Source organism: Balaenoptera ricei, chromosome 8 (genome assembly GCF_028023285.1).
Source record: "Balaenoptera ricei isolate mBalRic1 chromosome 8, mBalRic1.hap2, whole genome shotgun sequence".
Taxonomy (NCBI): domain Eukaryota; kingdom Metazoa; phylum Chordata; class Mammalia; order Artiodactyla; family Balaenopteridae; genus Balaenoptera; species Balaenoptera ricei.
The window spans coordinates 107,352,348-107,373,643 of record NC_082646.1 but is presented as its reverse complement, the minus strand read 5'-3'; the positions used below and the strand labels follow the sequence as shown (position 1 = coordinate 107,373,643).

The window sequence follows — 21,296 nt, the reverse complement described above, 5'->3', positions numbered from 1 at the left end:
AAAACCTGGCGGCTTGAATGCGCAAGCGCAGGGAAGTAGTGGAGCGATAAGAAGCGGGAGAGTCCTTTGGGCGTGCGCAAAGTTCAGGTCTAAGGGAAGGGACGGTCCGAAAGGCAGAAGCGCTTGGGCGCATGCGCACACCTAAATGTTGCCAATCGAGCGGAGACCACTGCGCGGAACCCAAGGGATAGTTGAGGGGCCATCGAGTAACGGCGGAGTTAACTGGCGCAAAATTCTCCCAGTGAGTTACAAGAGGCGGGGAAAAGGATGGAGGCGCGGATCTCCCTTGGCTAAAGCGACAGTTCGCTACGGGAGCACGCCCCTCTAGGTCCGCCCTTTTTAGCGATGGACCTGAAACGTCATGTGCTACCTCTACTTCCAGGTCAGAGCTCAGACTTAAGATTGTAGAGAGCGACCCTCCAAGAACAGGCAGGAATAGTCGAAGTAGGATAGCGTCGTTTTTCTTAAAGTGACAGGCTCAAGGCAATTGGGGTCAATCCAGCGGTTACGAAGGCTGTTTAGCTATTCTGAATCCAATCACTGAGCAAATTTCTTGACCGCAGTTTCAGGTGTCCGCCCCTTCATGGGGAAGAGGCATGAATAAGTGGATTGTTTCCCAGGTGAGGGAAAGAGGAGAGCCTTAGACAACTCGTTCCAAGAGCTCGAGGTGCAGCCAGTTCCGTCCTCCTTGTCTTACCCACCCCCATCCCACTAGCTCTGCAAAGCTGAGCTTCTGGCCCCAGTTTCAGATACGAAGAGAATGAGGCGCAGAGAGGATGGGTCACACAGCCCTGCAACTTCGGAGCCAAGACCATACTCGGGTTTGCCTCTCTCCCAAGCCCGGTTCTTTGCCCCAATTTTGCTGATGCGGATGTAGAGAGTGGGGATGGCCCGTCCTTAGTAGAAACCAACTTGGACCCTAAACCTGCTGTCATGGGGGGTCGGGGCTACCCTTCCCCACCTTCTGCCTCTCATTGCCCGCCTACCCGGGAACTCCCAGGCCCAGTCGCCCCGCAGCCTCTGGGAGGGGAGCGGTGCTACCCGCCCGCGTCATCTGATGCTGTTTCCTGCAGGAGGGAGAACAGCGGAAAAAAGTGAAACTCCACCCTCCACCTCTGCCTCCCGCCCCCGGGGCCAAAGTACAAAGGGAGGAGGAAGAAGGGAACGGGGTTGGAGCCATCGGGTTGAGAGAGCCCAGCCGGGAAGAGGCAGCTTGGCCCAGCTAGAGACACTCCAGCCACCCGCTGCGCAGAGAGACCCAACCGGAGTCCAGGCGCTGCCCCTTGCTGGCCCCACCTTACACTTGGCGGGTGCCGGAGCTAGACTCCCAGGACTGCTCCAGACTGAGGGACGCCCGGTCCCCTCTGTGCCAGCCATGGTGAGACGCCGGAGGCCCCAGGGGCCCACCCCCCGAGCCTGACCACACTGCCCTGGGTCGCCTTCCTCCGGAAGCCCGAGATGCGGGGGGCCGGGAGGCGACACTCCTGGCTCCCCAGAGAGGCGTGGGTCTGGGGCTGAGGGCCAGGGCCCGGATGCCCAGGTTCCGGGACTAGGGCCTCGGCAGTCAGCAAGGGTGGGGACCAGGGGCACCCAGGGAAGGTCCCCCACACCCACCAACGCCAGCTCCCAGCCATGGAGCCCTTAAAGAACCTCTTCCTCAAGAGCCCGCTGGGGTCGTGGAACAGCGGTGGCAGTGGGGGCAGTGGGGGCGGCGGCGGAGGTTGGCCAGAGGGATCCCCGAAGGCGGCAGCTTATGCCAACCCTGTGTGGACAGCCCTGTTTGACTACGAGCCCAATGGGCAGGACGAGCTGGCCCTGCGGAAGGGCGACCGTGTGGAGGTGCTGTCCCGGGATGCAGCTATCTCAGGCGATGAGGGCTGGTGGGCCGGCCAGGTGGGAGGCCAGGTGGGCATCTTTCCATCCAACTATGTGTCTCGGGGCGGCGGTCCACCCCCCTGCGAGATGGCCAGCTTCCAGGAGCTGCGGCTGGAGGAGGTGATCGGCATCGGTGGCTTCGGCAAGGTCTACCGCGGCAGCTGGCGAGGCGAGCTGGTGGCTGTGAAGGCAGCTCGCCAGGACCCCGATGAGGACATCAGCGTGACAGCCGAGAGTGTGCGACAGGAGGCCCGGCTTTTCGCCATGCTGGCACACCCCAACATCATTGCCCTCAAGGCCGTGTGCCTGGAGGAGCCCAATCTGTGCCTGGTGATGGAGTACGCTGCTGGCGGGCCCCTCAGCCGTGCCCTGGCTGGGCGGCGTGTGCCCCCCCATGTGCTCGTCAACTGGGCCGTGCAAATTGCCCGTGGGATGCACTACCTGCACTGCGAGGCCCTGGTGCCTGTCATCCACCGAGACCTCAAGTCCAACAACAGTGAGTTTTGGGGAGCATGGGTGGAGGGTGGCATGGCCCAAGCACACACCTACTGCCAACTCTCAGCTGAGCCTACCTGGGGATCTACTAGAAGCAGGAGTTCCTCCCCTAGGGGAAACTCAGTTGACCAGGGGTGCCCATGGGCTCACACTAGCCCCAAAGCAGGAGTCCCAGGCACGCAACAGAGTCCTTCATGCCCCATCCCCAGAAGGAGTCCTTGACCCCAGCTCACAGCTGCCAAGTTAAAAAAATTGGAATCTCTCACGTGGACCATAAGCAACTTGCCTAACCGTGGCCACTACCTCAAGGAAGGAGAGTGCTGGATGCTGGCACCCCCTCATCTTCAGGGAACTCCCCTGAAGTTCACCATTGTCCTGTTGGTGCCTCCTCCCCCCTCCACTTGTGGTGGGCAGCTCCTCCAGAACAGAAATCTCAAAGGGGGAAAAACCACCCCCTTCCCCTGCCCCGTGGTGGTCAAAGCTGGGGCCAGGGATGGAATTCTGGCCCCACCCCTCCCCCCCTGGCTGCATGATCTCTAGCTGGTTATTTCAACTCAGAACCTCGATTTCAGACTCTGTAAAAAGGGAGTGATCGGGAGGGTGAAACGGCTTAACAGGCTGGGCATCCGATGCCCGGCACACAGTGGGTCCTCAGCCATGGGTGTGGATGTTTGAAGGCTGGATCAACAAGAGGGCTTTGCCTGGAATCAGCACTTGGGAGTGGGCGTGGCGGGGCTAAGAAAGACTCAAGCGGTAAGGCACTCCATCTCCAGCCATTTCAGGTCCTACACACTGCCCAGCATGGGCCCAAGACAAGCAAGTGACAGGTTTGGAGGGCTTTCTGAAGCAGACGAGCTTCACACCAAGCCCAAAGCAGGGAGTGTTCAGAAAGATACCCAGTTGGATGCAGGGCCTGACAAGAGCAAAGGCAAGGAGGCAGGACCCAGCACGGTAGTGGGGACCTGGGCTGGGCCTGCTGGGGCCTGAGGTGCAGCTGTAGAGCAAAAGGAAAGGCCGGTGAGGTCAGTGGAGAGGCACGGGTGGCTCTTGGAGGGGTGAGCATGGATATTTTGAGCCTCCTGGCCTGGGCTGAGCATGGGTAAGAGGCTTGTGGGGAGCAGAACACCAGGGCCCAGTGATATCCAAGTCCTTGCCAGGGCCAGAGGGGCCACCCCACCCACTCCTCTCATCCACAGTAGGGGGCAGATCCCACCTCTCAGCCTCCCTCCTGGGCCCTAGCCATCTAGGGACCCCCACTCCCTGCCCCAGCCTGAGGGGGATTCCCCGAAGGCCTGGGGGGAGGGGACTCCCGTCTTCTGTTTTTCCTCCAGTTTTCTTTCCAGAAAAAATGGAACAATAGCCCAGGCTCCTGCTCCCCACCCTCCCCACCGCTTCCTGCGTTTCCTGCTGCCCCTGAGCCAGCTTCCTGCCCCTGCTCCAGCCTCTGCTCTCTCCCCAGCCCAGCTGCCTGCAGGGGAGGAAAGAGCTGGGGGTAGGGGGTTTGTGGGAGAGGAAGGAGCCAGGGATTGCACCCCTACTGCCCCCCAGTTCCCTCCCAGAGTCTGGTGGTGGTGAAGGGCAGGCAGGGTGCCCTTAGCCTCGCTGAGCCTGGCCTCCCACCTCGCAGACCCCAGTCCTAGGCCCAGGCTGCTGTCTGCGGCATTGGGGGGGGGAGTCCCTGGGATGGGGGGGGCGCAGGCAGGAAACAATGGCGTGATTTTCCTGGACAATGGGGGCCTTGTGAGGAAGCCTGGCAGGGAGAGGAGGGGGAATTCTCTAGGCCCACGAGTCACAGGACTGACCAGCCAGCCCAGCCTGGGCCTGACCTCCCCCAATTCTCCACCAAAGGACCCCCCGCCCCCCCATTGGAGACCTGAGCCAGGCCTCCCAGAAAGGAGAAGTAGGGACCATGGGAGGGAAGCGGAAGAGGAGTAAGCTGCCTAGGCCACTCCCAAGCTTCACAGAGGCAGCCCAGGAAGGGGGCTGGGGACCAGGTCCCTTTCAGAGGCCAGGGAGCCCTAAGGGGATGCTGGGAGGGGGATCTCTAGCCCTTTCTCCTCTGAGTGACCCCTGACCGCCCCATCCCCAAGGTCTACATCAGACACCAGAAGAGCAACTTGGGTTGGAACAAATTCAGGGCACTTGGAGAAAAGCAGGGGACACGGAGGTGAGGATAAGGCTTCACAGGTGTCAGGTCAAGCTGGGGGGTAGGAGGTGGCAGAAAGGCCACCAATAGAAAGAAGTCCTGAGACTTTGAGTGAGTTGCTGCCCCTCTCTGGACTTCAGATTACCTGACCAAAAAAGGGAGGCTGGCCTCCCAGCTTGAGATACTGGCGCAGAAGGTGTTTCACCAGTCTGTGAGGTACCACAAGTGGCTAGAGACCCGACTGAGAAGCAGCCATCAAGAGGATGGGTGGGTCCTGGCACCAGAGGAGGTGGGAGTCCCTCTCCAGCCCCAGTACATGGATCCCTTTGCCTGGTCCCTCTCCAGCTACCTGCCCCAGCCTGCTGCGGTTCCTCTCTGGAATGAACTTTCGCAGAGCTTACTGAATGGTCCAGTTCTGAGTCTTCAGCAGCCGGGCCGGAGGCTGTTGTGAAGCTGGAAGTAAGATGTGATAGAGGTTGGAGGAGAAAGTCAATCTGAGAGAGATTAGCAGCAGAATCTTTAGGTCAACTGTCAGATCCTGTGCTAAAGCTTTAAAAAGCGTGATCTCGCTGGACTTGCCTGGTGGTCCAGTGGTTAAGACTCTGCGCTACCTCTCTACAGGTGGCACGGGTTCCATCCCTGGTTGGGGAACTAGGTTCCCACATGCCGCTTGGTGCCACCAAAAAAAAAAAAAGTGGTCTTGTTTAATACTCATGATGACCCTCTGAGGTGGGTTTTGTCGTCATGCTCAGCTTTAACTGTTCAGTACTCAGCCCCAGTTTGGCTAAGAGGAGAGGGTAGATTGCAGGATCATTCTCTGAATTTTGAGAAATTGTGGGAAGATTTGCCAGGCACGGTGGAAGGATGAAGATGGTTGTTGAGGACATCAGGTAGGGCAGCTGATGGGCAGCTGGATCGACTTCTGAACTGGAGCTCCAAATGTGGGAGATGCCAATGAGGAGTGGGCAGCTGGCACCTGGGAGAGTCCAGGACAGCCTGGGGGCAGTGGGCCAAGGTCAAGGGGAGGCCAGGCTCTGAGGAACGCCAGCATTGAAAAGGCTAAGGGTGGGGAGGCCCTGAAGGAAACAGCAAAAGCAGCCAGAGGTCCTGGGAGCCAAGGACAGCAGGGAGGGGTTGAGCAGCAGTGCCAGATGCCCCCATGAGGCCCAGAGAGCTCGGCCAGCAGCAGGATCAGGAGTTGTGGCTTTAGACCTAGAAAAGTGAATACCCTGCTTCTGTCACCTCCTCTGAGAAGTCTTCCCTGACTCGCCGGGCTGTATTAGGTGCCCGTGTCCCCCACTATGGTGCTGTCACTCTGGGCAGGATTGCTGGGAGGTGTGCCCTGAAAGGACGTGTGTTCAGAAATGTCATTGGCTTGGATGTCACTTCTCTGCAATGCAGTTGGCTATAACCAGAAAAGTAGAGAGGCCTCTTCAGAACCTTGAAAATTCTATGATTTTGTCCTCTTTTTATTCCTCTAAAACTTCTCTCCTTTGAGCCATGCTTTTCCTGGTGAGAGATTTGCAAGCTGCTGCTTCTCCTCTCTGTACAGAATATGGTGGCCCCATTTGGGACAAAGCCATGAGCCCTTACCATGTCTATCCACTACTACATTTGTCCCAAACTCCTTTCTAGCCAAGAACCACCACTTTCTTAGACCCCTTTCTCTCTCTTCACATCCAGCTGCATCAGTGGATATCTTTTGGAATCTTTCCCCTGGGAGCGGCTGCGCTAGCCACAGTGGGACATGGACACCAGGGGTCTGTAATGCCTGCTGGGCCTCCTTTCTCACCAGGGGGTTCCCTCCTGCGCCCCACCCCGAGGCAGGTTCTGATTCACACTCCTGCCTCAGCAAAATGACAAGACACAGGTTTCTCTTGAAATCAAAGTTACAAATGCTGAGAGGCTGCCATATTGCCCACTTCTTTCTTTTCTTTTTTTTTTTTTTTTTTTTTTTGGCCACACCGTGGCATGTGGAATGTTAGTTCCCCAACCAGGGATTGAAGCGTGGAGTCTTAACCACTGGACCACCAGGAAGGTCCCCATATTGCCCATTTCTATTCCGTGCAGTGTTAGGAGAAAGTTAGAGCACTGGCTTTGGAACCACACAGACCAGGTCGTGGCATCTGCTTTATTTGCATATGCCCTTGGTTAACTCAAATTATTGCTCAGTTTCTTCTTCTGCAAAATGGGGATAATGATGTCTACCTCATAGATTTTTTTTTTTTTTTTGTGAGTGCTAATGCTGAGTGTAAAATGCCTGGCCTCTAGTAACCCCTTGGTAAATGTTTCCCAGCATTGTGCTTATTGTCTGATTCTACCCCAACCCCAGCTGTGAGCTCTCCAGGGCAAGATTGAGACCAGTTCACCTCGGTGCCCCCAGTACCCAGCCAGGATGTCTGTCAGATGACAGTTTGCTCCCAGCTCCTCCCTTGTCCCCACCACCTGAGCCTGGAGCACCACAGCCCTTCCTCTCTTCCCCAGTTCTGCTGCTGCAGCCCATTGAAGGTGACGACATGGAGCACAAGACCCTGAAGATCACTGACTTCGGCCTGGCCCGCGAGTGGCACAAAACCACGCAAATGAGTGCTGCGGGCACCTATGCCTGGATGGCTCCCGAGGTTATCAAGGCCTCCACCTTCTCTAAGGGCAGCGATGTCTGGAGGTGCGACTGGGTGGAGGCTGGACAGATATGGGGCTGCAGAGGGCAGAGGTGGCTGCCAAAATCTAGGGCTGGGCAGACAAGCAGAGCCCAGAGGGAGGGACACAGACCACTGAGCTCTTGGTTGCCTTGGGATGAAATGGCAACGAATAAGTAGAGGAGGGGACATAGACCCTTTGTCTCACCCACAGTTTTGGGGTGCTTCTGTGGGAACTGCTGACTGGGGAGGTGCCCTACCGTGGCATCGACTGCCTTGCTGTAGCCTATGGAGTGGCCGTTAACAAGCTCACACTGCCCATACCATCCACCTGCCCCGAGCCCTTCGCACAACTCATGGCCGGTAAGGGGATGGGGCAGGAGGGTGAGGGGCAGAGCTCCTTGGCCCAGGACATATCCACTCACAGACCCCTTCTTACCCTATCCCCCCTCCACTCCGTTTCCCCAGATTGCTGGGCGCAGGATCCCCACCGCAGGCCCGACTTCGCCTCGATCCTTCAGCAGCTGGAGGCACTAGAGGCGCAGGTCCTGCGGGAAATGCCGCGGGACTCCTTCCATTCCATGCAGGAAGGCTGGAAGCGCGAGATCCAAGGCCTCTTTGACGAGCTGCGGGCCAAAGAAAAGGTGGGAGGAGTCGGGGTCCCAGGGTTGGAAGGGGACGCGGGGAAGGAATGTCTCCCCCGTTTCCATGGGGCAGAAGGTGGGGGTGAGCGTCTGAGATCGTACCCGACTGACTCCACCGCCTCCATTGTCCCGGGCACAGGAACTACTGAGCCGCGAGGAGGAGCTGACCCGCGCGGCGCGTGAGCAGCGGTCACAGGCAGAACAGCTGCGGCGGCGCGAGCACCTGCTGGCTCAGTGGGAGCTGGAGGTGTTCGAGCGCGAGTTGACGCTTCTATTGCAGCAAGTTGATCGCGAACGGCCGCACGTTCGCCGCCGCCGCGGAACCTTCAAGCGCAGCAAACTCCGCGCGCGCGACGGCGGCGAGCGCATCAGCATGCCGCTCGGTAAGGGGCGGGTCCCAGCACGCTGCCTGCCATTGGCTTCGTGGGCGGAGGGGTGGGGTCAGGCGGGTGTGCTGGCCACACCGGGATTGGTCTCGGGCGTTGGTGGGTGGGCCTGTGAGCTGAAGCTGGAAGGGGTGGGGCCAGGAGTGTGTTTTCTTTTGTGGGCGGGTTCTGGCGGGAATATTTGCATGTCGGCCTGGGAGTGGCTACGGCCGGGAAGGGGCGGGGCTCATGAAAGTTCTGAGAAAGCCGAGGGAGTGGGGCGGGCCGCCTCCGGGGAATCTCCGACTCCGCTGCTCTTCCCCGGGTAGAGGTTTGCTTTCCTTACCGAGAGCGTGGGGCCCAGAAAGGCAGTGAGGCCGACCCCAGTCACCCAGCCACTGTGCCAGGCCCGGTTCCAGCACTGCCTGCGTGGCCTGGGAGCTGCCGAGGGGCCCTGCGGGTTAGGATCCAGTCTCTCCTTCACCACAAACCTGCACCCTGCTTCCCTCCCAACCCCAGACTTCAAACACCGCATCACCGTGCAGGCCTCTCCCGGCCTGGACAGGAGGAGAAACGTCTTCGAGGTCGGGGCTGGGGACTCGCCCACCTTCCCCCGGTTCCGGGCCATCCAGTGTAAGAAACTTCGACTTCCCTTGCCCATGCCCTTACCCCCAGACCTTATCCTTTTGTCAGTCAAACCTTATCCTTGGAAGTGGATCCCACACACTGTCTCCTCCTCTTCCCCCCTGCTCCCAGGCTCCCTCCCCTATCCGTCTAAACTGGTACCTCTACGTTCCCTAAGCAGCATGCATTTTACAACTTTTTTCAGTCTAGCAATTGTATGACACTATGTCCCATTCATTTTCCTAAACACTTTGCTAATATTAACTTAATTCCTCACGAAGACCCTGTGAGGTAGATGTCCTTGTTATTATATAAGTTTTACTGATGAGAAAAGTGAGAAAAGTAACTGCCTAATGCTGCACAGCTAGTAAGTGGCAGAGTCAGAATTCAAACCCATGCAGTTTGCTGCAGTGGCTGTACTAACTACTAAGCAGCAAATGCCGGGTGAAGAAGGACTAGATGAGATGCCTCACTGCCAGTCCCAGGACCGCACACCACCTACCCCGCCCCAGTTCTGTTCAAATTCTCCGTGGCCCAAAGCTCACCCTGGGAATGGGATGGGGCCCAGCCTGACCCACCCCCCACCCCCATCCTCCAAGAAGTTGCCCCTGGAGCTCGATTCTCATGATGGGAGGACAAGGATCAAGGTTTTTGACCTCAGCTCAGACTCCTTCCATCCCCCCCTCCCCCTGCCCACCACAGTGGAGCCTGCAGAACCAGGCCAGGCATGGGGCCGACAGTCCCCAAGACGTCTAGAGGACTCAAGCAATGGAGAGCGGCGAGCATGCTGGGCCTGGGGTCCCAGTTCCCCCAAGCCCGGAGAAGCCCAGAACGGGAGGTGAGTGCCTGAGTGCCACCCACCGAGTGTCTTCTGCCTCCCAACAGTCCCGAGATTCACGAAGCACAACTCCCCTCTCGTCCCCTCACCAGGAGAAGGTCCCGCATGGACGAAGCCACGTGGTACCTGGATTCAGATGACTCATCCCCCTTAGGATCTCCTTCCACACCCCCCATGCTCAATGGTGAGTGGCCTTGTCTCCCCACAGCAGACTGTTGCTGCACTCCTGTGGGTACTATGGGGAGGCTACAAGAAGCCAGCCTTCAAGGCAGGCCATTCCTAGAACCCAGGTCTGACCCATCAGCCCACAACTGAGCTGGATCCAGCCTAGGCCTCAGGGACCCTATTCAGGGCTGGCCTGCAAGAGGACTCTCCCCTGGCCCTGTGGCAGCTGCTGTGCCCTCAGCAAGCTCTAGGGAAGACAGGAAAACAGGGAACGGTGCCCCCCATTTGGGACCCAGGGGAAGCTGGGCCGAGAGAAGAGAAGGAAACTGTGTATGTGGGGTGGAGCTAGACAAGTGGCTGCTACACTGTGCTTCTCAGAGTCCCTTCTGGGGAGCCTGTAGGTGGAGAAGAGGATAAGAAATCTGAACGGGTGGTGATCTAGGGTCAACTCACTGCATCTGGGGCAGTTCTGGACTTTTCTGTTTTCCGTAATGGCAATAGCACTGTGTGTCAGGCATTCAATCCAAGCAACAATCTCATGAGGGATTATTATACCCATTTGAGAGATGAGAAAACAGAGGCTCTGCGAGGTAAAGTAATCTGCCTAAATCCCCCAGCTAAGGATTTGAACCCAGGGAGACTTTGACTCTCATGCTCGTAGTGAGCTTTCCCAGAAACTTTCACTTGAAGAAAGGGTTTCTCACATACAAACTACTTGGGAAGCTAGGGGGTTAGCAGAAACCGGGGCTCCTGTGTCAGAGGGACAAGGGCTCAGCTCAGCACTGCCCAGAATTGGCAGGGACTAGAAAGTTGCAGCCTCCCTTGCCTGTGGGTCCCTTTAGAGCCCCCAGCTGTACCTGCTTCTCACAGCCAGAATATAGGACCTGGCTTAGGTGTTATCAGACCAGAGTCCTATTCAGCAAACAAGTTAGACTCACTCCTCTCACCCCACCCAGCGCGTCACATCCGCCATTACCTGAGCTACATTTCACAGTAATAACAATAGCAAACGTTTATTGGGTCCTTCCTATGTGCCATTTTATAGAGGAGGAAACTGAGGCACAGAGAGGTTAAGTGGTTTGAAATAGCGCATACAGCAGAACAGGGATTTGAGCCCAGGTCTGACTCCAGAGGCAGGGCCCTGCGGCCCCGTCTGCCACACCATTTTCTGCTCCAGCAGTTCCATTGCCCCAAGCTAGCTGTGCTGCAGGCACTGAACTGAGAATTGGAAGGCCAAGGGGGCTGCTTGGAGTTACCTGCTCTAGAACATCCCAGGCCAGAAGGGTCAATGGAGAACTTGAGGTCCTGTCAACCTGGGTGTGTAGTCTGAAGGAGCCCCTGACCATATTCTGCAGATCCATTTGGCTTTACCCTCCCTGAGCTCCCAGGAGCAGGGACACAACGGCCTGGACCCCATCTTTCTCCGGCTTGCCCTCTTACCTAAAAGGATATCACCTGTCCCAGCCCAGCTGCTGGCTGAGCACTTGGTTCCCCTCGTGCAAGCCCACCCTCCAGCCATCTTGGGCCCACCCACGAGTGCATGACCTTGATCTCCCAACCACCCACAGAGTGAAAAACCTGGCTGAGAATCAAAGACCCTGTGAGATTGTCCCAGGCATTAGCCACACCACCGGGGAGCCCCATCTCCCACCCCTTGTCCGCACCTGGGTGTTCTGGCCCCTGGGGAACTGGTTGCAACGAGTGGCAGATTGGTGGGTGCAGTCAGCCTGCACTGACAGCAAGTGCCCCATGAAGCTTGTTGCCTTGGAGCCACTAACTACCATGTGGCCGTGTCCTCTCTGTGAGGCCCCACAGAAGCGATTTCACCTTCATCTCTGGGTCAAGAATGGTTTTTCTGCTTTCTCCTTAACAACAGGGTTGCCAACTCTTACTACCAGGGAGCTTAGAAGCAAATTAAAATCCTTGCCGAGTTACCTGGGGCAAGTCGCTTACTTCTGGGACCCTCAGTTTCTCAGGATATCGGCCTCAGGAACTTCTTTCCATTCTTAGTTTGTGTGCTGACCTCCAGCTTCACTTAACTTTGTTCCATTTTTCTTGCCTGTTTTAAACATGTTTTTCCCCTGTTCTGTTTAAACTCACTGTAAATGATCAGTTTCTTCACCTGTAAAGTAGGGTAACAGCAATCACCTTACATGGTTGTCACAAGGATTATAAGAATGGACTCTTACATCAAACATGTATTGACACATATTATGAGCCAGGCATCAGTGTGCTAGAGATCAACACTGCCCTGACCTTGGGGAGGGCCTAGTCTGGTGGAAAAGCAGACTCAGAAATAAACAAGGACAGTAGGGAGTAGTAGTACGTGGTGGGGTGAGGGCTGTACAAGGCATAACATGAGCAAGAACTGCACAGGTTACAGGGGATTCTGGCAAAGCTTCTAAAAGAGGAAAAACCTCTTTTCCTCTCCATTCTACTCACTTCACTTCTGACACTAGATGCCTGGGGGTTTTCCCCGCACCGACCAATTCTGGGACACCAGCTGGGCGTCCTACAATCCAATCCAATTCTAACACTGCCTACCTGGAGTTAGTTTGTGTCAGACCCCACAGGTTAAGGGTTCAGGCCCACAGGACTGCTCCTCCCCACTTCAGACACCAGTTGTAAGTTCGGGTTGTCACCTGTGCTCCCCACCAACCAGCTATAAATCAGAGGTCCCCACAACCCCCTCCTCAGATCTGATAATTTGCTAGAACAGCTCACAAAGCTCAGGAAAGCCATTTACTTACTAGATTACCAGTTTATTAAAAAGGATACAGGTCAAGAACAACCAGATGGAAGAGATGTGTAGGGCAGAGTATGTGGGAGGACACAGAGTTTCCACGCCCTCTCCAGGCACGCTACTTTCCCAGCACCTCCACTGGTTCACCAAGCCAGAAGTTCTTGGAACCCTTTGGCTGGGTTTTCATGGAGGCTTCATTACATGGACATGATTGATTGATTAAATTCTTGGCCATTGGTGATGGGATTCAATCTCCAGCTCCTCCCCTCCCCAGTGCAGGTGGAGGCTGAAAGTTCCAACCCTCTAATCACATAGTTCGTTCCCTTGGCAACCAGACCCCATCCTTAGGAGCTTTCCGAAAATGACTGCATCAATATGAACTCAGATGTGGTTAAAAGAGCTCCTTATGAATAACAAAAGGCGCTCCTTTCACCTTTATCATTCTAACACTTAGGAAATTCCAAGGGTTTGGGGAGTTCTGTACCAGGTATGAGATGAAAACAAAATGTATACTTTTTTATAAATCAGAATGTCACAGCTTCACAGAGGAGGTGACATCTCAGCTGGGTCTTGAATGGTAAATAAGGGATCCCTGAAAGCCGAGGTGGGGAAGGTGTGCTGAGCGGAGGGAATAGTGTGTGTACAGCTGTGGGGCCCACCACACCTGAGGAAGAGGAATCCTGGTTGGAACTCAGAGCGAGAGTTGAGAGCCAGGGACTCACAGGCCTGAAGCAGCAAGTGGGGTTCAGGCCTGCATCCCCTCGGTCTGCGGAGCCCAGTGCAGCCCCGGCACATAGGCCAGCAGATGTTTGTTGAATGAATGAGTGAAGCTGGAAAGGCAGGTAGGAGCCAGTTCAGGAAGGGCCTGGAAATTGATGGGGGAGTTTTTAAGCAGAGACTTGTCTTTAGCAGATTTGCATTTTAGAAGGCAGTGGCCACTGCAGGGGTGGGGTGGGGTGGGGGGATAAGAGTCAGAGAGATGGGGGGAATTCCCTGGCGGTCCAGTGGTTAGGACCCCTGTGCTCTCACTGGCAAGGGCGCAGGTTCAGTCCCTGGTCAGGGAACTAAGATCCCGCAAACCGCGTGGTGTGGCCAAAAAAAAAAAAGAGATGGGGTAAGGGTTGTGGCTGAGGACAGGAACCCCAAGCAAAGTCCTGGTTCATAGCAGAAGCTCACTTTCCCCAGCTTTGCATTTCTTCCTCTGGACACCCAGCCCAGTGCTCCACTCCAGGCAGGCCCAAGGAAGAGAGAGAAGGCTTTGAAACCCAGACAAGGAGCTTAGACTTTCTTCTAGTGGCAGTTGAAAGCCATGGCAGGTTCTAGAGCTAAGGAGGACCTGACAAAATTGGGGTTTGTGGGAGGCCATCACAGAGTGCCCTACGTCCTCAATGACAGGTTCCCCAGACCCAGCCCAGGTGGTCTAGGATGGAGTCGGGCCAACCCTAGGCCCACAGGTTAGGACACAGATGTCCTGAAATCCAGGGCAGTGCGGGCTTAGCTGAGCCCTTAACCTCTCCAAGCCTGGGGCATGAGGATCAGACAACACAGTGCCCCTAAGTCATTCAGCTCAGGCCTGACTCAGACAACCCATCTCTCTGAGCCTCCACTTCCTCATTTCTGGAATAGGGACAGCGATGCGTGCCTCTCAGGGCTGTTGTGTACACTGGAATCGACCTGTGTGCTACCGCTGGAGGGGGGGCAGGCAAGCAGAAGGACCAGGGCTGCCCAGCCAGGAAGGAGGTGGGCACAGAGCACGGGTCCCAGGCCTGTCCCTGGACCCCTCCGGATATCCATTGAGGCGACTGAGGCCCCGATCTGGCCTCAGCTTGCTTGCTGGTGGATCCCCTGCCTTCCCTCCAGCCCACCCTCCATCTCTGGGCTTCAGGGCCCCTGGTTGCCTCCCAGGCTTTGCTGCTGCTGGTTCCTGAGACTGCGATGCCCATCCCACCCCGCCCCTTCTGAAAGGCCAGAATGTGTGTCTGCTGGGGGAGGCGCGGCGGCCTGGGAGGAGTTGGGCTGGCAGAGCAGTGGAGTCAGGGAAGCTGTCGGAGGGGAGGAGAAGTCAGTCCTTGCTCCAGGGCCGCCGAGGGGTCCGCCCGAAGTCGGCCTAACCTGTGTACCCGCCACCAGGTAACCCCCCGCGGCCGAGCCCGGAGCCCGAGGAGCCGCGGCGGCCGGGCCTGGCGGAGCGCGGTAGCGGCTCCGGGACGCCCAAGCTGATCCAGCGCGCGCTGCTGCGCGGCACCGCCCTGCTCGCCTCGCTGGGCCTCGGCCGCGACCTGCAACCCCCGGGGGGCCCGGGCCGCGAGCGCGGGGAGCCCCCGCCAACGCCCCGCGCCCCGCTGCCCACGCCGTCCCCCGCCGAGCCGCCTCCCTCCCCGCTCATCCGCTTCTCCCCCGAGATGCCAGACGCCCAGGCCTCCCCGCTGAGCCCCGACGCCCCCGGCTCGCCCGCCCCCGCGCCCCTGCTGCTGGAACTGGGTGTCCCCGCCGGCCAGCCGTCAGCCAAGAGTCCCCGGCGCGAAGAGGAGAGGCGCGGTGAGTGGCCTCTGCCTGGTGACAGAGGGAGGAGGGGCTGGTGGGGACGTGCAGGGCAGTACGGCCGGGGCCACAGCTGTCTGCTGGACCCCAGACCGCCCCCTCAGGGCGATGAGGATGCGCCGTAGGGAACTGAGTTCCCCGTTCAGCCATCCATGGGGGGTGGGGTGGGGCGGGGGCCAGGCCAGGCCAGTTGTGAGATAATAGAAATAATGAAGATGATGACGCTAGCGAGCTCCTACTGGTTGCTTACTTGTGCCAGGCACTGTTCCTAGTGCTTTACAGAGGTTGCCTCATTCAGTCATCGAAACAAGGCTGTGAACTAGGTACTCTGGTTATACCTATTTTTTAGATGAAATATCAAGGGACTCCAGGCTCCCACTAGTAAGTGGCCGAGCTGGGATCCAAGCCCAGGTCCCTCTGCTCCAGAGGATTCCTCACTCTTAACTGCTACATAGTAAACAGATGCACCACCAAGCATGAAGGGCCATGGAAGCTAGGAGTCCCATAACTCACTGGACAGATGAGGAAACTGAGGCCCAGAGCAGGGCAGTGCCTCCTGGGGACACCCAGGAGTTGGTGACTGCCTGACCTCGGCCCCCTCCCCCTCCCTTCATAGGAAGCGCCGTCTCACCCCTACCAGGGATATCACGCTCCGCTCCTGGCACCCCAGGTACCCCACGCTCACCGCCTCTGGGCCTCATCAGTCGACCTCGGCCCTCACCCCTTCGCAGCCGCATCGACCCATGGAGCTTTGTGTCAGCCGGGCCACGGCCTTCACCCCTGCCCTCGCCACAGCCTGCGCCCCGCCGGGCACCCTGGACCTTGTTCCCAGACTCAGACCCCTTCTGGGACTCTCCACCCGCCAACCCCTTCCGAGGGGGCCCTCAGGACTGCAGGGCGCAGACCAAAGACGTGGGTGCCCAGGCCCCGTGGGCGCCAGAGGCAGGGCCCTGAGTGGGCCGGGCTGCTCCCCACGCTCCCACCGCCCTCCGGGAGCCTCAGCATACACTGGAATAGGAGCCGGGCAAGCCTCTGTGGCTGCCTTGGTTTCGCCCAGGGACCCCGCCCCCTCGGGGGGTCAGGAACACTACACTGCACAGGAAGCCTTCACACTGGACGGGGGGCCTGCACCCCTCCACACCTGCAACGTGTGGGTCCCCCGACTTACCCGCCCCACTGGGGCCCAACACTGTACCCAGCTGGTTGGGAGGACCAGAGCCTGACTCAGGGAATTGCCCCCAGGGGTGGTGCAGGGAGGAGGGGAGGTGCAGGGGAGAGGGGCCGGCCTTAGCTGTCACCAGCACTTTTGACCAAGTCCTGCTACTGTGGCCCCTGCCCCAGGGCTTCGTGCCCAGGCCCCCCTGCCCCGGGGGTCATCTGGGGCCGGGGCTCTCTGGGTGCCTTCCTGCTGCCCCGGCCAGGGTTGGGACCATGGCCTCGGGATCCAATGAAGCCAAATAAACTCCCCAAGCTGTCTCCCCAAGCACAGCCTGTCACTTTCTTGGAGGTAACCAGGGGATCCAAACCGTCACATGACCCTGGCGACCTCACGCCCTCAGCACAATGGCAGTTGGCCTGGGCCTAGGCTGGGATGCTCTGCACCACATCCCTCTCCTGGGATCAAGTCCGCTTGATCATCAGGCATTCAAGGCCCTTCTCAGCCTCCCTGGCACCCACACGCTGGGGCCTCACCCATCTTCTCCCACCCTCACCAAGCCTTTCCCACCATTTCAAGCAACTGTGTTTGCTCTGATTCTTCCTGTTGCTGGGTGGTCCCGGCTTATCCTTAAGGCCCAGCAACAACATCACCTCCCCTGGGATGCTCTCCCGGCCATGCTGCTCCCACCCCAGGCAGCTCGCTGAACTCAGGAGCCCACAGCCCTCTGGGTGGCATCTTGGTGGTTTGTCCTGGGTGTGTTTCTATCCCGTGGTCTGGACACAGGAGGGGGTCCCCCACCCTGACACCTGGCTCCACTCAAGCCTCTCTTAATGCCACGGGGTTCTGCGGACTACCCCTCCCACACCACGCCCTAGGGCAGGGGACCCTGGGCTCAGCGCCTCCCTGGTTTATGTGAGTCGGGCTCCAGGCTCCCTCTCCCCGTTCCCTGCGCATTCCGTGGCAGCCAGACCTACTGTGACTCCAGTGTTCACCAGGGTGGGGACTCAGGAGGGCTGGGCAGGAAGGGTTCTCAGGAAGCGCTCGGAGTGGAGGAAGCACCATCTGTCCAGGGCGCTCCGGGCATCGTCCACTCCTGTCCCCACCTCACCACCCTGCCCCACCTGCCCCATCCCAGGTCCCACCAGCCCTCTCCCACTCCACAGCCCAGGCTGCCACCCTTCCATCCGGGATGCTTGCACTAGCCCCCTCCATAAGTCCCCTGAGCCATATGTCCTCAAGGCCCTGTGTCCCAACCCCCAATCCCCGCCCCACCCCAGCAGGCCCCTGCTTTTCTCACCACCCTAGCTCTTTCCCACCTGGCCTGGCCTCTTCTCTTCCCCGGCTGAAATGTCGCTCCTCAGGGGAGCTTTCCAGGTGATGTTCCCCTCCCCCAGAACTCTCCCCCATTACCCAGGGCGTTTCCTTCAGGGAGCTTATGGTGATGTGAACTTGTCCTGCGTCCTTGCTAACAGGTTTCTTGTGGGAACACCAGGAGGGCAGGGACCCGGTCTGTCCTCTCCCCTAACGTCCTCTGGGTCCGGGCACCTGCTGAGCGGGTGAATGGGGTCTGTGACTGAGTGAGATCATCCTTGAATAAGCCACCACAGTGTGACTGGGAGCCAGTCAAGTTACCTCTCGGGGTCTCGCCTACCTCCATCCCGCCCCGGACCGCCCACCACCTGACCACCCAGCTTTGGCGAACTGGGCAAAAAACTTCTTGCCCCAGAAACTGGGAGGAGTTATCCAGCTCACCTCCTCGCCTCCCCCTCCCAGTCCCACTGGCCCCAGCTGATGCCCCAGGCTTCCCTCCCTCTCCAGCCACCCACGCAGCACCTCCTCCCAGCCCCACCCTGCCCGGCCCCTCCCAGGTGCCTGTGGTGGAGCAGTCGGCTCCCAGGGCACCTCTGATGGACTCTGGGCGGCACACCATGGGGGCTCTGAGGCCCTGGGCCCGATACGGGCTACTGGTTGTGGCCCACCTGCTAGCCCTGGGGCTTGGGGCTGCAGTGCTCCAGGCCCTGGAGGGGCCTACAGCACTCCGGCTCCAGGCCAACCTCAGGGCCGAGCTGGCCACTTTCCAGGCGGAGTACGGGGCCTGCCTGCCACCCAGGGCACTGGAAGAGCTGCTGGGCACCGCCCTGGCAGCCCAGGCCCATGGGGTTTCCAGCCTGGGCAATGGCTCCGAGACCAGGAACTGGGATCTGCCCTCGGCCCTACTCTTCACTGCCAGCCTCCTCACCACCACGGGTAAGGCCGCCAGAAGGCCGGGCAGGAAGGGGCTCTTGAGGCCATTGCTACCTGGGGTCCCTGGGGGTGCAGCCCTCCCCCCAGCCCCAAAGTGCTAGACAGAGCCCAGGCCTTATTAGGCCTGTCATCACAGCTGGGGCTCCCCACACCAACACACCCCAACTAGTGCCTCAACTTCAACTGCCAGGAGGGCTGTGGGCTCCTCAGTCCCACCCCCAGGCACCCTTTGAGACCCAGGAGAGGTGCCCAGACCCCGCGGGCCTGAGGCGAGACCGGGAACATGAATTATGGGATGGATTCTTGGATGGAGGGAAATGGAGTGAACCCAGGGAGTACAGGACCACCATCCCAGAAGGAGTGTGAGGGAAGGCTCCTGGGGGAGGAAGTCCCCATGAGATGTTAGCCAAGGCAAGAGGGCACAGAGATAGACACGAAGGAATTCCTGGCAGAGGGAACAGCATGTGTGAAGGCCCAGAGAAATAAAGCAATGGGACCCACAGCCCTGTTGGGATTTGTCCTAGAAAGTGTCTGAATATTTTTTAAAGGCCATTTTCCATCTTCTTTTTTTAAATTTTATTTATTTATTTATTTTTGGCTGCGTTGGATCTTCGTTGCTGTGTGCAGGCTTTCTCTAACTGCGGCAAACGGGGGCTACTCTTCATTGTGGTGCGCAGGCTTCTCATTGCGGTGGCTTCTCTTGCTGCAGAGCACGGGCTCTAGGCGTGTGGGCTTCAGTAGTTGTGGCACGTGGGCTCAGTAGCTGTGGCTCACGGGCTCTAGAGCACAGGCTCAGTAGTTGTGGTGCATGGGCTTAGTTGCTCCACAGCACGTGGGACCTCCCCAGACCAGGGCTCAAACCTGTGTCCCCTGCATTGGCAGGAGGACTCTTGACCACTAAGCCACCAGGGAAGCCCCATTTTCCATCTTCTTTTGGAAAAATTGGGAAACCTATTTGCACTGAGCCAGAATCCTTGTTGGAGTAGAACAGGGCCTGCCCTGGGGGCAGAGTACATGCTCTCCAGCCCACCCCAGTCCCCACCACTCCCTTTTGTCTTACTTCTGACTCCTCTAGGTATTTGTGTTTACAACCCTGGACCAGCCAACCCTGTTCCCCCAGCATGCCCCACTCTTTCACCTCTCCCTGCCTTTGCACACGCTTTTCCAGCCTTGAATGCCTTCTCTCATGTGTGCTGCCTCTTTTGCAGCCCTTCGTGTCAGGTGTCCTGACTGGTTTTCCTGCCTGCCTTCCCCACTGGAGCCTGGGCAGACTCTGATTCCGGCACAAGGCCTGGCACCCAGGATAACTTGATATACCTTTGGGGAATGAAAGAAGGGGTAACATTTCACCTGGTGGGTTTGGAAGTGGGGGTCAAGGGCAGAGCTGAGGAATCTCTCAGGAAGCCAGGCTGCCTTGGGGTAGGACAGCAGCTCTCAGAACTGTCCCGGCTACAAGAGGCCTGAGCGGACTGTCTCTTTTAATCCTTTCTTGTTCCAGAAAATAAAAGAGTGGGCCGGAGAGGTTAAGGGACTTGAGTAAGACCCCAAGTGAATGAGGAGCAGAGCCAGAGCACGCCCCGGCCTGAACAGTTCTGGCAATCTCAGCCACCAGAGGGCAGCCTTCTACCGGAGGGAGGCTGGAGGAAGTGGGTACCCGGCAGGCATCCCACTCAGGTGCTCATTACCCATGTATCTCTCCTCTCCAGGTTATGGCCACATGGCCCCACTATCGGCAGGTGGAAAGGCCTTCTGTGTGGTCTACACAGCCCTGGGGCTGCCAGCCTCCTTAGCACTTGTGGCTGCACTGTGCCACTGCCTGCTGCCTCTGCTCAGACACCCGGGTGCCTGGGTAGCCATCCACTGGCAGCTGACGCCGGCCACGGCTGCGCTACTGCAGGCATCTGGACAGGGCCTACTAGTGGCTGGTATCTTCATGCTGCTGCCAGCACTGGTGCTGTGGGGTCTGCAGGGCGACTGCAGCCTGCTGGAGGCCATCTACTTCTGCTTCAGCTCACTCAGCACCATCGGCCTGGGGGACCTGCTGCCTGGCCGTGACCATGGCCTGCATCCAGTGCTTTACTACCTCGGCCAGTTCGCACTTCTGGGTGAGTCCAGCTGCCAAGGAGCATGACAGGGAGGAGAGGAGGGAAGAGGAGCCTGGACTACAACTCCCATAAGCCACTAGGGAGGCTGAGCCTCACAGGTTGGAAGGACCCTGCCCCTGAGCAGGGTGTGGGAGGTTTACTCCCAAGTGTTAAGAGAATTGTGAGCGCGGGTCACTCGCTGGGAGGTGACTGGGGAGCATTGTCAGCACCCTGAGAGCTGCCCTAGTAACCTCTCCTCCCCAGGTTACTTGCTCCTGGGGCTCCTGGCCATGCTGCTGACCGTGGAGATGTTCTTGGAGCTGCCCCAGGTCCGTGCCATGGTGAAGTTCTTCAGGTCCAGGGGCCCTCTGAACGCTGAGGACGAAGGTGGCATCCTAGGCCAGGATGAACTGGCTCTGAGCACCCTGCCACCCTCAGCAGCAGCCCCAGAACGGGCCCCAGCTTGCTGACAGGTGTCAGTGATGGAGTTGAGCTCCTTTCAGGTGGAGAAGCCTGAGGAGGAAGCCATCGGGAGTGGCTGGGGAAGCCTCTGGAGGTGGGAGGGGAAGGGGTGGATGTGAGGACCTCAGGGAATAATGTGTTAATAAAAAATAAAACGGGCAACACCGCCGACTGTTTTCGTCTCGTTTCGAAATGGGACTTCCCTACAGCAATCAGCAACCCAAACCCCATCATCCTTCGAAGGCAGAGGTCAAGCCTCTGGTCTGGCCTCC

At 58.3% G+C, this 21,296-nt stretch overlaps 3 protein-coding genes across 5 annotated transcripts in view; 2 read left to right on the top strand and 1 right to left on the bottom strand.

Annotated features, from left to right (window-relative positions):
• PCNX3 (pecanex 3) overlaps nucleotides 1-7,759 on the bottom strand; it is a 29,171-nt gene extending 21,412 nt beyond the window's left edge. The window contains exons 1-2 of the mRNA XM_059932007.1: nucleotides 7,595-7,759; nucleotides 4,866-4,969 (exon numbers count right to left, since the gene is read on the bottom strand). The gene's annotated coding sequence lies outside the window, so the exon portion shown is untranslated. The remainder of the gene's footprint in view (nucleotides 1-4,865; nucleotides 4,970-7,594) is intronic.
• MAP3K11 (mitogen-activated protein kinase kinase kinase 11) lies at nucleotides 28-16,558 on the top strand. Of its 3 annotated transcripts, none has more exons than XM_059932011.1 (11): nucleotides 28-241; nucleotides 1,074-2,371; nucleotides 7,001-7,181; nucleotides 7,370-7,518; nucleotides 7,624-7,799; nucleotides 7,939-8,182; nucleotides 8,684-8,797; nucleotides 9,491-9,626; nucleotides 9,719-9,810; nucleotides 14,665-15,072; nucleotides 15,692-16,558. In XM_059932011.1, exons 2-11 carry the CDS (start codon nucleotides 1,633-1,635, stop codon nucleotides 16,027-16,029), a joined length of 2,577 nt encoding a protein of 858 aa, XP_059787994.1. In that variant the 5' UTR covers nucleotides 28-241; nucleotides 1,074-1,632; the 3' UTR covers nucleotides 16,030-16,558. The 3 variants fall into 3 exon arrangements, with proteins under 3 accessions (XP_059787994.1, XP_059787993.1, XP_059787992.1); XM_059932010.1 differs by having other exon boundaries at nucleotides 28-821; XM_059932009.1 differs by having other exon boundaries at nucleotides 28-2,371.
• A 1,583-nt stretch (nucleotides 16,559-18,141) lies between these two features.
• On the top strand, nucleotides 18,142-21,059 carry KCNK7 (potassium two pore domain channel subfamily K member 7). Its single transcript, XM_059932001.1, has 3 exons — nucleotides 18,142-18,481; nucleotides 20,185-20,583; nucleotides 20,827-21,059. The coding sequence occupies exons 1-3, from the start codon at nucleotides 18,142-18,144 to the stop codon at nucleotides 21,030-21,032; spliced, it is 945 nt and encodes a 314-aa protein (XP_059787984.1). The 3' UTR covers nucleotides 21,033-21,059.
• The last annotated feature ends 237 nt before the right edge of the window (nucleotides 21,060-21,296 follow it).